This window comes from Argiope bruennichi, chromosome 5 (assembly GCF_947563725.1).
Source record: "Argiope bruennichi chromosome 5, qqArgBrue1.1, whole genome shotgun sequence".
Lineage (NCBI taxonomy): Eukaryota > Metazoa > Arthropoda > Arachnida > Araneae > Araneidae > Argiope > Argiope bruennichi.
In genome coordinates this window covers 129,466,764-129,483,238 of record NC_079155.1, presented here as the reverse complement: position 1 = coordinate 129,483,238, position 16,475 = coordinate 129,466,764, and the positions used below count along the sequence as shown (strand labels likewise).

The 16,475-nt window shown below is 27.3% G+C and overlaps 1 protein-coding gene across 1 annotated transcript in view; it reads right to left on the bottom strand.

Annotated features, from left to right (window-relative positions):
- The window catches only part of LOC129968930 (dnaJ homolog subfamily C member 25 homolog), a 34,946-nt gene that overhangs the window by 5,039 nt on the left and 13,432 nt on the right, over positions 1–16,475 (bottom strand). Inside the window, exons 3-8 of the mRNA XM_056083289.1 lie at positions 15,905–15,970; positions 15,774–15,827; positions 15,636–15,690; positions 13,172–13,278; positions 3,482–3,553; positions 511–576 (exon numbers count right to left, since the gene is read on the bottom strand). Coding sequence (XP_055939264.1) covers positions 511–576; positions 3,482–3,553; positions 13,172–13,278; positions 15,636–15,690; positions 15,774–15,827; positions 15,905–15,970 — 420 coding nt within the window. The remainder of the gene's footprint in view (positions 1–510; positions 577–3,481; positions 3,554–13,171; positions 13,279–15,635; positions 15,691–15,773; positions 15,828–15,904; positions 15,971–16,475) is intronic.

Below are 16,475 nucleotides of genomic sequence, written 5' to 3'. Positions count from 1 at the left end.
ACATTAATTAATGATGCCTTTAAATCCCTCTCCCCCTTCTTTACCAATTTCTGATTGATCCCTTAAATGATTTATAACTAAATCTTCCAATAGAATGTGAATTTAAGTATACTTTTTACATGTTCGAACTGCAAAGACATGTCTTTTCTAGAAATATGTGAATCCGAAAACACATGGTGTATCATGGAATATTTTACCCCCTACTTGATGGACCACACAAGCGAAATGCACAATTTCTGACAATTAAAATCGTAACATACGAATTAAGCTCAAAAACACATGTTCAAAATGAGCAAATCAGAAAGTGAGTGAAAATTCCACAAACATAAAACAAGTCAACTTAAATAAAAGTATGTACAAAGAAAAAAAAGTATTTTGACACATTTATAATATAATAATTACTAACAATATAATAATAATTATTAATATTATAATAATTAACTATAACTTTTAAAGATAATAATTATAAAAATATTTGAATCACACTTTTGAAAACATTTGATTCCTTACTTTGGGTCTTTTATCCCGTTTTTTATTCATTGCTAATAAATTTTCTTGTTTTGCTATCTCCATAGCCTAGTTGGAAATATAGAAATACGATTAGCTGATTCATCTAGTAACAGTTCAAATAAATAAAATCGCCAAAAAATCTTGTACAAGAAAATAGAAACAACAATGCAAAAATAAATCTAATCACATACAGTTCATTTATACACTCATGTCCATAAATTAAAGAAGTATCAAAGGAAAAAAGAAAACATACATGAGCAAAAAATTTTTGTTGGAAAGGAATTATGCACTTTAGTTTCTGAAAAAATATGCTCAAGTTTGACTAAATTATACAGAGAGTTCCTCATAAGCTATGCAGAAATTGATGATCAAAAAGAACCATCACTATTAAACAGCATACTGAAAACTAACTGAACACAGTGTTCACAAACGCGATGAGCAGAAATCTTTCCGTGCATCACATCGCGTTGGGACAATCCGCTATTTCACGTGATATCGACTGAAAGAAAGGAATTCATTCCAAAAGTAAGAAACAGCAAAAATACCTGATTCAGGCACTTTAATGTTTCCTCATCATTTTACATCCCAAAATTGCTTTGTAAATGGTTTTTAGCCCTTCTCTTTTTGTTTACTTTATAGGAAGTCCAGATAATCTATTTGCTTTTGAGAATGCGTCGCCCTTTTTGTCATCTAATAAGAATTTTTAATGGGTGATTTTTTTGGACTTATTTATAATTAATCTAGAACCAAGAGATATTTCTTTTTTTCTTTCTCCGCACATTCCCTATTAAAAGGCAACAAATTTAGTTTTGTAATAGATATTTCTCATTTGGTTCAGAGCCAAAGAGATTTCCCTCACTTAAGAATCCAGACGTACGGAAAATTTAGATTTTCAAATGTAGAAAGAAAAAAACACATTGAACATTACAATTTGCTCTCAGCATTTTGCAGGATTATTCTCGTAAATTTAGTGTTAGATTTCTTGATATTCCTGGCAGAAAGAAAGAAAAAACCTCAAGCATTAAATTTGTCATTAAATGAGAGTATACCATTGTCTGAAAAGAGTAAATGACTGATGTGTTTCATGTTAAGTATGTCTGCATTTAAATAAAAAGGAAAGCAAATAGTATAAATTGAAAAGGGAAATAAAGAGTTTAAAATAATCAAACATTTCAATGAGAAGATAGATAAAATATATATATATATATAAAATGATCAACTCAACATCAAGTTTCAAATTAGAATTTTAGGGGAAATTATTTTCTCGACATCAATTAAATGTTTATTGACAGGAAAAAAATGATGAAATGATAATGTGATATACATACAGCTAACACTCGAAGAACTATTTCCAGAAGTTGTTTTAATTTTAAAGAAATACTCTCTCGTTTCCTCTATCAACTATGTCGTTTTGAAAAAATATATAAAAAGACGAATGAACTGTGATGGCAGAGTCTCATACATTAAAAAGAAGACTGCCTCCTTCGAATGTTCAAGTTGTAATAATAGATTGAGATTTGTTCCTATCATGGAAAGAAGCACTTAATTTTATTTCGGAAATAATTGCTCAGTTTAGAAAATTTAGTCTTTCTTTCATATTCCTTTTTCTTTTTAGAAAGTTTTGAGTACTTGTCGATGTCCCGCATCTTTACAAATCAATAAGGAATCTTCTTCCTGATAAAGTTTTTCTGTGGAGGGGAACAAATTTTCTAAAGTAGAGATTATTTATGTTTGGATTAAAATGAAATTAAATTGTGACCGAAACTTTTACTTCCCTGCATATTAACGTCGAAGGCCGAGAACATTAAAGAGTACTTTTCGTGAATCAGCCTTTTTCTAATCACACAGCTAAGTACATCAGACTTCTTAAAGAACATATCTGCTTTCAGATGAAAAAGAAGCGATGAACTTTTTTCATCTAGTGAATGACTCCTCCGATATTTGAAATGCTAGAAATCCTAATGACGATAACCTTTAGCTCGAAGTTATAGATATGATTTGAAATATCAGAAAATAATAATAGATAAATCAAAAAACTGAACTGAAAATCTGATAATATCTGAAATTTATAAGAAAACTAAACTATCTGAAATTTATAAGACAACTAAAAGAAAAGAAAAAAAAAAAAAAACTATTTATATTTCCAAAAGAATTTTTTTCATGATAATTATATGACTTTTACTTTTAGCCTTTATTAAGGTATTATTAGTAAAATCCTTTATAAAGGTATTTTAAATCCTTTACGTATTAAATTTATTTTAAAATCCAGATTAAATCAAAATTGTATTATAAACTTTTTTTCTTCGAAATTCGTATTATTGGTCACGTTTATGCAGTACTTTTATTGTATTTATTACTCTGTATTTTCTTTGTATTAAACAGCTTTTATAAATATAGCAATCTTTTATTTATTTATTAGCTTAATTCATTAAAACATACATTATCTTTAACTTATGAACATGAGTATAAAATATGTATTTATAAGTAAACATTTTTTATAAGCATGTCTATTATTATTGTGAAAAACTGATTTTAAATTTGAAGAGAAAAACTTAATTCGGTAAAAATGATTTTGTATTTTTAGTTTAGCAAGCCTTTTAATGGATACTCAACTTTGATCAGGGAAAAAGTGAAGTATAAAAACAAATATCTAACAAATCAGAATAGGAACAATGCAATAGAAGACAACATTACACTAAACTTACTTACTTACTTTTCTTTAAGATTCAGACGTTAATCTAGACTTTTGATAAAAATGGAAATTTCCATTTAAAGAAAGTGTTTAAAGAAATATATAAAACATAGCTAAAAATGTATAAAATATAGAGTGGTATAATTATTTTTTGATATTTAATAGTTTAAAAATTATTACAAATATAAGGGCAAATGAAGTTATAAAAAGTAATTAAATTATTAGCAACTAAAATTATGTGTCAAATTTTAAAATTAAAAAATAAATATATAAATTTACCTTAAGACGATATTTAGGTACTGTTATGAGGTAATTTATAGCAGATTTGTACCTTGACCATGCACCAAGATACTAAAATATAAGAAAAACATAAATGATTAGAAATTCCAAATATTACAAATTTGAAATGCTTAGAAATGAATTTCAAATATTATCTCGAAGAACACTTATATTTTAACATTATTTAATTTTATATATGTTAGAAAATCTTTTCAATAATTGAGTACACTTTATTATATTTTTAATTTCCATTTAAGTTTTTTACACAATTTATAAATAATTACTACCATTTTAATAGACATTCCACAAAACTAATTTTTGGTGATGTGCAGAAAAAAACATAAAAGACATATTATTTAAAAACTATGAATATTATTGAACATATTATTGAACTAATGAATAAGTTCAATTTAAAATTTCATTTTTGGAGTTTCTTATAAGGGTTATTCCATGCCAATTTAACTCCATCAAGGCACCAAATATCCCAGAATTTGATTAAACTTGGCATCTTTACTCTTTTCATAAAAGATTAATTAGATTATAAAATAAACAGTTTTTATAAATTAAAGTATCAAACAAATGACTACTATAAACCAAACAAAATGTATTTTTAAAATTTTTTAGATGACACGATAATTCAAAATCAGAAGTGAAATTCAAATATATTAAGAAAGATAAGCAAAACATCGCCACTTCAAACTTCACCAGTAAATTAAGCCTGATGTGGGCAAAACTGTAAATGAATACAATCCTACTGCTATTTTTTAAATATTTATTTCGATTTCTTGTTATATTATTGAATCAATCTGAAATGTCACATAAAAAAAAGGCATAAAATTATAAAAATGGGATAATTTTTACAACTGAAGCCAAATTTAGAGAGTATTTAAAAGAAAATCATGCCAAATCATAAAAAGTTTCATATAATAGAACATTTGGGGAAAAAGAAAACAATTCAAATGCTATTTTAAATTTTTCATCTGTTGCATTCTACTAGTAGTATTCTAATTTAAGATTTTGGAAAGATTGGTTCGACTTATAAATGGTGATTTTACTTTTTCATGAGATAGAGCAGATCTTGTAAAACAAGAATGATCTATATTTTTTATTAACTTTTTACCTTTAGAAGATATTTTATTTAATAGAGAACTCCATATTTTTAAATGTGTATATATATGTTACCCCTTAAGTGTATATTTCAATTATTTCATAAAATAACTGATCATGTTTTATTTGTTATTTCAAAGAGCATTTAATTATTTCAAAACTTAATTGATCATATACTATGAAATAATAGGTTTCACACTTTTAAAAGTAATATATACAGTGAGAGCCAAAAGACAGTAAATACTCATAATTGATATAGAAAATGTTTTATTTCAAATATATAATTGATTTATAATATGAAGTACATACAAAAAATTATTATGTTATTCATGTAGGATGCAACAACTTGTAAACGTTTAATTAAATCAAAATGCAAAAAGAATTCAACTGAAACAGAAAAGCATCAAATATCCTGCATAAATTTAAAAAAAAAAAAAATGAACAGAGAAAACTGATACCAACAAAAATAGTGAAAGCTATAATATTAATATTTTGTTTGCAAACCTTTAGATTTCATCACTGTCCTTAATCATCTAGGCATAAATGTGACCAATTTTTTGTTAGTTCAGGAGGGATTTTTTACCATTCTTCTATGACAATTTGTTTCTACTTTTACTTATTAGAAATAGTTCTTTGGCATACATTTTTCTCAAGATATTCTCATAAGTTTTCAATGGGGTTAAGATCTAATGACTATAGAGAATGGCAAAAAGTTTTTGCAACATGATAGAGGATTTTTTCACAATCTTTGATGTGTGTTTGGGATCATTATTATGTTGGAAGATCCAGCTTCATGACGATTCTAAATTCGCAACACTAAGGGCAACATTATCTTTTAAAATATTTAGGTAATCAATTTTGTTCTTTATGGATTCAACAAATACTAAATTACTGACTCCTGCTGCTACTATGCACCCCTAGTTCATAACAGACCCACCCCCCATGTTTAATTGTCTTAACTGGCTACTTATTACTGGATTCTTCATCCTTTGGTCTCCATATATTTGCGAGTATCTGTGTGTTAAAGAATTCAATATTTTTCTCATCATTACATAAAATATTATTCCAAAAACCTAAATTCTTATTAAGGTATTTTTTGGAAAACAGAAGACTCTTTTTCTGGTTTGATATCATGATGAATGGTTTCTTACATGAAATCCTGCCATGCAACTCATGTTCATGAAGTGTCCTTCTTAAACTGCAAGCACTTACTGTCTTCGCTGATCTTTGCCAGATGCTTTGAGAAATTTTAACAGCATTTACAGATGAATTAGCTTTGACCTCTCATACTACTCTCTCACTTCTGTATCAGTAAGTCATCTTTATCTTGTTTTCTAAAAATCTTTAATCTGGCAGCATTTGGATTATTTATCAAGAATTTTCTTCACTGTGCAGAGAATTATTTCATCAGTTTTTCTTATTTCACATAAGTATTTATCGTTTTAATTTTCAGAATCTCTTTGAAAAATCTCTCAGATTTTTCTAGAAATTTACATAAATTCAGGCAGAATATAAGACTTTTAACTTATATCAAGATTCTTTAACAAAAAAAGTGGATATCAATAAAATTAAAGCATTTGAAGGCAAAAAAATTTATTAGTGTTTACTTTTTCTAATGCATAAAATTAGATAATGTTAAGTTCATAATGAGTTATTTCTTTATGTATTTTTATTTTATTTGAAGTTTAAAAGTTGTTCGATTCTGCTTAAATAAGTTAATAATTGTATATATTTATTTTATATTGTAAGTCAATGACATATTTGAAATAACACATTTTAATCATTAACTCTCACTGTATATATAGATAAAACTTCAGGAATATTTCTAACATTTGTTTATATTTGTTTGATTTCCACTTATTTTTTTGTATTCCTTACATATTGATGAATATTCGAAAACATTTCCATCAGTATTTGTGGGGAAATAAGTAAGATATAATTTTCTGTCCATCCAAAATCAAATTTAACTTTTTCCATCTCACCAATAAAAAAGACAAAATTACTGAAATTTTAATAAGCTGCAAAACAAAAACCATTTGAGATATATGAAAAAAATCATATATATTTTATGATTTTTCATGTGCAAATAAGAATAAAATAATGCAAAGTTCAATCAAAATTCTTGATAAAAAACAATCTTTTTTTTTTTCTGGGGAGGAAAGATTTGATGTAGAATTACATTTAATATATAAATGCTTTTTTTCTTATATTTTTCACATTTTTTTTTCCAAACACATAAAAAAGCAGCATTAATGAAAGAAATTATTTTTTTTAACTTGGATATTAATGTTATCATATTCCCCAGCATTGCTTACAAAATCATCAACAACACTTCTTACAGATATATATTACATTTAATGTAGTATCAACAAATTATTGAAAAATAGATAATTTCAAAAAATTTAAATAAATTTAAACTAATATTTTCAAATGTTATTCAAAATTATTTAACAGACATTTATTATTGACTATGTTAAATAATTTTTAAAAAAAAATCACACAACACGATTTTTTTTAACAAACAAATTACTTGTCAGACATTTTTTTTTATAAAATAGCAAGAACTTTTGCTTTTTTTAAAGTCATCATCACTCAGTTTAACATCATAATAAACTCCCATATTGTTTGTCAACGGATTCTAAAGACATCCGCGCTTTTGCGCATGCGTTAGGATGGATTTAATTCGTCAATATATGGGTGAAAGGAAAGATGAAAGGAGGAGATGTTTACATTTAACAATCAAGTTAATTGGGATTACTCGCAGACTAAATTAAAATAAAATAATCAGGTCAGAAACGACACGATACTCACATACACGTGAAAAAAAATGGACGAAAAAGTATCTAATAGGGCGAAAATCAAAGGTCAAAAAATGACGAATTCAGGAAATGCGCTCATTTTTCGGAGTCTCACCTCATAGTGTGATAGAATCGTCGAAAAGTGGTCGTCTCAGGATACTGGAACGAACAGTATTTATTTTTGTATTTAGGAATGACACCAGTGTTTTTGTATTTGTTGCTGGAACAAGATTCCACCCCACCCCCCTAGCCATGCTAAAATGTCATTCATTACTAGCATTGTTGTGACCGTGGTGTTCAGAAAGAAGGTATTTGCAGGTAGTAGAATTGCAGTATTTGTAGAAGGTATTTTCGGTATATATATATAAGTAGGGGGAAAAGGAGAGTTCTGGCACAGTTTGACCTCAGTTCACCCCGGCTGAAATGGTGATAGCGAAACCCCTTCTCTGCAACTGACCCCTCCCCTCCCCAACCCCTTCGAAGACAGATAAGGCTTATCTTTCTTTTAGGACTTTGAAGATTTTTGGAGTGTTTTTTTTTTTTTTTTGAAACTTAGAATTTTTTTAGAATAAAATAACTATTAATTAATTTTTGTTACTTCTCGAATTTAAATTCTGCTTTTCAGGAATACCTTTATATTTTATTCATTGAATGAAAATCTTTGATTAATTCTCACGAAAGCTGTTTTATTGATTATATAAGGCATTATTTTACTTTATTTTTTTAATACTGTGATAAAATTTGAATTCAATAGGATTGAATAGAAGTATTATTCAATAGAATAGAAATTTTAAATAATAAAATTTCATCCATTTGATATACATAATATATATTTCAAAATATATTAGGTTTAATTAATTTTTCTAATTTGATTCAAATTGACTCGTCATGTTGAATATAAATTTTCAAATGACAAAGGTGATGATGAAATATTACTTCAATAAAATATAGAAGTGATCTTTTAAGAAATTCTTTTAATGGTTAAGCATTTCTTAGATATTGAAATTCAACCCGAAATATTAATTTTCTAATGATTTAGAAACATTCTAAATTGAATTTTTTTTAAGCTTAAAATTGTCCAAATCATTTTATCAAAGAAATCTTAAAAGCGACACCTCTCACATTTTAATTTCTTAAATGAAGATTAATGTGCTTATAGATATATAAGTGTACCTTCAATCATAGAAGTATATTCTAGATGTAATGCTTATATTAACCAAAACTCAGAGAGACTATCTTTCGAAATGTTATGATAAAAGAGTTGTATTTTGTCTCGTGCACATAGTTCTCTGCGTCACTGAATATTTTATCGTAAAAATTTCGTGAATCTTCGACAGTACACACTTTTAACCTAGATAATTCAATTTTATAAGGATTTTTTTTCCTGACTTCGAATTCTTACAGCAGTATGAAAAGATTTCTAGAAATCGAGTTAACGTTTCATATATTTAAATTCCATTAAAAACACATTAAAAATATGATCGTAAATATTTTTAATGTGTTTTTTTTAAAAAAAATATCATAACTGAATTAATTTTTTTCCACTTCTATGAAAAGTTTGCCTAGATAAATCCTCATAAAAGCTATTTTTTTTTTATTTCAAATCAGTTTTATACGGAATTTTTCTTTCAATTTATCAGCTTTGATTGAATTTTAAGTCCTGATTCAAAGATTTTTTTTAAAAAATGTATGTTACAACTCTTGCCGGTGATTACTTTACTTTAGTGTTTCAAAATGGACTATTTGATCATATATTACTAGTCATCATGATAATTTTTATCATGCATTCTTTCACATGAATAATGCGTTGAAATCCCGACATCTTTCTAACGTATACATGCCAACTTAACAAAAGAGGAACAAGCCCCCCAGCACATTCAATCTGTGAAAAAAAAAAACCCAAATCACTTATGCTTGGTGATTTCTTTCAAAAAAAGTTTTATTCGAATGTCGAAATGCTCCTCATATTCCTTGGGAAATGGGATTCGCAGACATATCTATGGTTTTGTCAACCTTATTGGCGAAATTTCTATCCTTCAAAAGAAAGATCTTATCAAAGATGTCTTTTGATATGTCTACAATATAAAAACAGACAAATTGAGTCATGAACTAGGAAACAAACATAATCTTTAAGGAAACTTTGTCATTCTATTTATTGAATTAAATTTTTGGTAACAGACCTTATACAGAAAAATGTGCAGATGTTAAACAAATGATTCATTTCTTTTTAATAATATTATTTTGAATATGTTAGCAAATACATCCGAGATGTGTATTGTCTAGGATTCAGTGTCTTGGTCAGTAAATAAAAGTTGTTTCTTATAAATATGACTATGTTTAGTCATATCATAAAGGGGAAAAAATGGAATTTAAATATATGAAACGTTAACTCGATTTCTAGAAATCTTTTCATACTGCTGTAAGAATTCGAAGTCAGGAAAAAAAATCCTTATAAAATTGAATTATCTAGGTTAAAAGTGTGTACTGTCGAAGATTCACGAAATTTTTACGATAAAATATTCAGTGACACAGAGAACTATGTGCACGAGACAAAATACAACTCTTTTATCATAACATTTCGAAAGATAGTCTCTCTGAGTTTTGGTTAATATAAGCATTACATCTAGAATATACTTCTATGATTGAAGGTACACTTATATATCTATAAGCACATTAATCTTCATTTAAGAAATTAAAATGTGAGAGGTGTCGCTTTTAAGATTTCTTTGATAAAATGATTTGGACAATTTTAAGCTTAAAAAAAATTCAATTTAGAATGTTTCTAAATCATTAGAAAATTAATATTTCGGGTTGAATTTCAATATCTAAGAAATGCTTAACCATTAAAAGAATTTCTTAAAAGATCACTTCTATATTTTATTGAAGTAATATTTCATCATCACCTTTGTCATTTGAAAATTTATATTCAACATGACGAGTCAATTTGAATCAAATTAGAAAAATTAATTAAACCTAATATATTTTGAAATATATATTATGTATATCAAATGGATAAAATATTAACATTTTCTTTAAAACAGATTAAGGAGAAAAAAATGAAATTTTATTATTTAAAATTTCTATTCTATTGAATAATACTTCTATTCAATCCTATTGAATTCAAATTTTATCACAGTATTAAAAAAATAAAGTAAAATAATGCCTTATATAATCAATAAAACAGCTTTCGTGAGAATTAATCAAAGATTTTCATTCAATGAATAAAATATAAAGGTATTCCTGAAAAGCAGAATTTAAATTCGAGAAGTAACAAAAATTAATTAATAGTTATTTTATTCTAAAAAAATTCTAAGTTTAAAAAAAAAAAAAAACACTCCAAAAATCTTCAAAGTCCTAAAAGAAAGATAAGCCTTATCTGTCTTCGAAGGGGTTGGGGAGGGGAGGGGTCAGTTGCAGAGAAGGGGTTTCGCTATCACCATTTCAGCCGGGGTCAACTGAGGTCAAACTATGCCAGAACTCTCCTTTTCCCCCTACTTATATATATATATATATATATAGGCATAATTTTTATAAGAAGGCAGGTTTGAAGATATAGAAGAGACATTTTACATTTTTAAATTCATTTTAATCCATCCCGGGAAGGCAATTTTATTTCAAGCAGAGACGCGGACAAGGTCACAGCGCGCCACAAAAGTAGAAGTAAGGAAGGGACGAAACAATGATCACTAGTCTTATATAACATGGGATTTCCGGCCACGTGTCAATTCGATACTCGTGTTTACCTTGTATAACGGCACCGAAGGCATCATTTTCACTTAACACGTGGAACTGATAGCACATCATTTTTACAAAGCTTCAACAGTGGAATAGGATCAGGAAACAAGAGAACACGTTAGAAGGACCCCGACATGGGCCGAATTAGGTAAAAATTTAGGAAATTAATTTGGATTAAATTAAATATTAAAATATCATTTTATATATATAAATATAGTAGCTTCCATAGTTTTTCACTATATATATCCGTAACTCCGTAGTTTTCACCGGATTTCCATAACAACTACAGAAATTACGTAGCTGTTGGAGGGTATGTTTTATTCTGATATTTTAATTGAATTTTTTTAATATTGCCAATTTAAAAAAATTCAAACCAAATTACTGAATTATCACTAAATCAAAACGTTTGAAATAAAAGTATTTTCTACATTCAAACCTCTCATTATACAAATAAAATTAAGAAGATCTTCATATATATATATATATATATATATATATATATATATATATATATATATATATATATATATATATATATATATATATATATAGAAGATCTTCATATATATATATATATATATATATATATATATATATATATATATATATATATATATATAGAAGATCTTCATATATATATATATATATATATATATATATATATAGAGAGAGAGAGAGAGAGAGAGAGAGAAATTTTAAATCATCCCATCTATCCTTTACCAAGCCCTTAACCTTAGTTAATAAATTTGTCTATAAAGCTATTCTTATAAATCAATTTGTCTATTGCCGGCGTCCTGGCTTAGGGCTTAGCGCGTCTTCCCCATGTTCTGGGCATCTCGGGTTTGAGTCCTAATTCGGGCATGGTTGTTCCCCCCCCCCCGTATTCTATCAGTGAGGTGTGTGAAAGAACAATCCCCTCGTAAAAAGGGGATGTGCAAGCAAGTGTGTGAGTGTCACCTTCATATGAGCAAGAAGTCAGATTTCTGCCCTCGGGTGCTCAGGGATCTTTATCCTCAGAAGCTACTGCATCCCCTTTTCGTTCTAACGCGGACACGGCATCATCATCAATTTGTCTATTTATCTTTGCTATAATTCAACATAAAACAATGCAAATAAAATTAGAAGTTTACAATATCACACCCAAATATTATTCATTTACACATATTAAAAATTATCTGCTTCGGTTTCTACATGTTACAACAGAATTTGGCTAGAAGTCAAAAGAGTATAACTTAAGTCTCTGGACTTTTCTATAACAATATTTTAATAAGTCTAATATTTAAAAAATGGACATATAATTTGTAATAGTTAATAAAAATTCTAATACATTATTTAATATTCTTACATATTGGTTTCTTTATAGAAATGCATGAAGGTTCTTACTTTTGGCAGGAAAGATAGGAGATGTAACAGGGAACATTTGTAGCATGCACGTTATGCAGTAGTTCTTAAAATTTTTAATCAGAATTTTTGCTAAACATGATTTGTTTATAATAGGCTCGAATATGCCAGCATTAAGAAGTTATGAACGTATGCTCGCTTTTGGCTATTAAATAGAGAAAAAAAAAAAAATACTTTGTAAATTCTAATCTAAGATAAATTAGTTGAAGATTAAAAAAAAAAAAAATTGTTGTTGTTTATGTTAAAAAAGGCTTTTTTTTAAAAAAAAAATTAAATCGACTTCTAGCATTATCTAATTCATTCAATTGTTGAAAACAACAAAGTTGCGCTACAATATTGCATAATAATTTTCAAAAACCATTAATTACTGCTATTTAGTCCCTTTATAGTCAAACAGATGATTACGAGTTAGTTAGTTAACAAATTCTACATTATCCTTCAAAACTTGTAGTAAGTAGTTTTGCACACTTATGCAAATAATAATAATAATGATATCAGAAGCTTGCACTCAAAGTTTATGAGTTTCATACAATAGGTGCATTAAAAGATGCTAAAAAGGGTCGAAAAATATAAATATCATCTCAAATAAACTATTGTAAATTTAATAAAATTTCAATAGGTAAATAACAATATAAAAGTGCAATATTACTTGTATAACAGATATTACTGTGATGGAGACAGCAATAACGATCCGTGCATCCACTTTAGGAGCCATTTGTCTTCTATAATACCGATAGTAATGGCCATACACTTTGTCTAAAAAATGATTTAAACAGAAAAGATTAAGAAACACAATGAATGAAAATATAACTTTTGGAGTAAAAATTTACAATAAATAAAATTTCATATAGTTTTTGAGAATATTCTCTTAGCCAATTCAGTCCTGATATGAGTCAGTTTATAATATTATTATGTAAACATGAACATTTCATTTCCCAAAATAATTTTCATAAATTGTGATAAAAAGCAATAAAATAATTCTTTAAGACATATATGACTGTATAGTATTCATATACTTCTCTAAAACTAAAAATTCTCTACAATGGATTAATAGTGTGATTTGATAAAACTATTCTGTATACACATATACAAAGTATCCCCAAAAAGAGAAACAAGCTATTACTTCTCTTACTAGGGTGTCTCAAAAACCTTGATTGCGGCTTTTATTCGTTAAATATTGATCATAGACATATACTGTAAATTACAAAGTTGCGTAAAAAAATGCGTAAAATGTTATGAAATCGATTAAAATGTTCAGGGGATTAAACTTAAAAAAATTTATAATTTAAATTTTTATACGGACCCCTACAAAAAAATTCCCTGTAAGTAAAATGTGCCCCATCCTCTAATAATGTCATGCACAAGATTTCTGCATTTTATTGCAAAAAGTCTCAGAGATATGAAACTACATAAATGCTGACTTAAACCATTTTTCGATGCTTGGACATGATTTCGCAAAAAGGAAAAATCATGTCGGATGTTCGCATTTTAAGGGTCGCACAGAAATTAACAAAGAAAGATTGAATTAATAAATAATAATAACTGATAATAATAATGAACTTAAAGGAAAGATTACATAAGTTCTTTTTACAAGTTCACTGACTGTGCTATTTTCAAGTTATATTCTGTAATTCATGATATAAAATGTTAAAGTATTTTTCAGGAAGCATAGATTGTAAAATTTGCGTTTAAAACTAAAGATATGAAGCATTCCTGCGTTGCCTTATCTGCACTGAAGATGTAAATATTTGCATTTTAATTTGTGATTGATCCTTCACCAAATTTGTTTTAACATAGTTTTGAGAATTTTCATGATAAAATTCTGAAATTTTGTGCATGACCTTATTAGAGGATGGGGCACATTTTACTCACTGGAAATTTTTTTGTACGGGGTCCGTATAAAAATTTGAATTTCGTATTTTTTAAAGTTATATTTTATATATATATATATCCCCTATAATGTAAAAGTGTCAATGAGTGAAACTTTTTTTTTTAAACATTCATCCATGTGTGCACATAGTTTCATGTTTCTATTCATAGAATTGGCAAAAATTATCAAAAATTTAGATGGAAGCATTTATTTTAGAAATGAATTAATATTTAAATCAATGCATAAAAATTGTCACATACAAATATTTGTTTAATAGTACATCATCCAATATCACGGCTTGAAAGAAATTGAATATACAATGCTATTCACTTTAATTGATCAAGATTTATAACTTAGCATTTGCAAAAAAGGGAGGAGACATTTCATTTCAGTCATAATTAGTTATGTAAAACTTCCAATTAAATTTCCGCTGCTCATTAGGAAAACCCATTTTACCTAAATTTAGAGTGAAAAAAGTAAGCATGTAATTTTTAATTTCACGCATTCAAAGTATACAAAAAGAAAACACTAAAATCGCCTAAAAAATTCAAAGTCGGCATTCTGACGAATCTCCCTGTCCTTAATTCTGAGAAAAACATTATTGCCGTTACGCCCGTCTGTGACTCAAAAATAATTTGAGCTGGATGGATAAGTTTTCACACTCAATCTCTAGATTACCAACACATTTTGAATGAAACCCATTCGTCAGAAGTCTATCCCAATTAACTACAAAGTGAAGAGAGTTAAGTTTATGAAATTTGCTTCACAGATTTAACATCTAAAGTATGGATCCTTATCAAATTTGGAACCATATCTGTCTAAGAAGTGGCCGTCTGTTGATCTGTGGTTGCGCATGCATGCAAAAGCGATAACTAATAAGTGTATTGATTTAAAATGCATGAAATTTGACTTGAGATTTTGAGACTACAACTGTAGTTTTAAGTCTGATTTTGGTTTCAATCGATCAGAAAAAAGATGTCCAAAACTCAAATTCGGTTTTCTGTTGCTTGTATATTAACCGTATCCCAGTAATGAATCGCCAAAAATCTCTTCCATAACTTCTGTTCTACAATGGCTTGCAGTGAATGATTTATAAGTACATTTATTAGTGAGTATACGAAAAAGTTTCGGAGTGAGGTTCATTATCGTCATTGACCATAACAAAAGAAAACATGAAAGAATATTGTTTTCTTTGTGAATAAGGAAAAAATCTTGAGCAGAAGACAGAAAAAGAAAAGATTACCAGGGTTATCCAGCATGTAATCATAGTCTTTCCTGCTTTCATCATCTTTCAAGACCTGAAATAAATTTTTATTTCAGAACAAACACATCCAAACCAGATTAAATGAGAATACAATAAATTGAAAGAATGCTTTCGAACCTCATATGCAGTCACAAGCAGCGTGAATTTTTCTTCTGCTTCTTTTTTAGCTTCCTAAAATGACAGATAACATAAGCAAAACAAGATGAAACGCTAATATCAACAGGAGTCTCGTGAAAAGAAGTACTCACAGGAGTCTTGTGCATATCTGGATGATACTTTTTAGCTAACTGCCGATACATTTTTGAAATTTCAGCCTGAAATAAAGCAAATTTAATAAAAAAAGTTTTCAAAAATATAATTTATAAAGGTCTTAAAAAATCACTTTTTTTATTTTAATTATTTCATACATTTTTGTCTTTAACTAAAATTCATTATTATAAATGTAATGAAATCTTGAAATCAATTTTTCTCACATTTAACACAAAGGGATGCCATTTGTGTGGTAAAAAATGATTAAAAATCTAATTCATTAAATTATAAGTTCTGCAAATATTTAAAATGTGTACAGTTAATGAGTATTCGCAAGTATGTACACAAAATTTCAAAATTCTATCAAATCAGGAAGTGAGAACGCATAATTTTATTTTTGCAAACAAAAGTATTTAAAAACATCAATTCAAACTTAAAAAATTTAATAAAAAACAGTGAAATAAAAAATTCAAATTTTTTAGAGAACCTGTTTAAGATTTTATGTTCGAGATAAGAATAAAAAATTTAGGAAACGAAGTAATAAGAAATAAATAACACATATGCATGAAG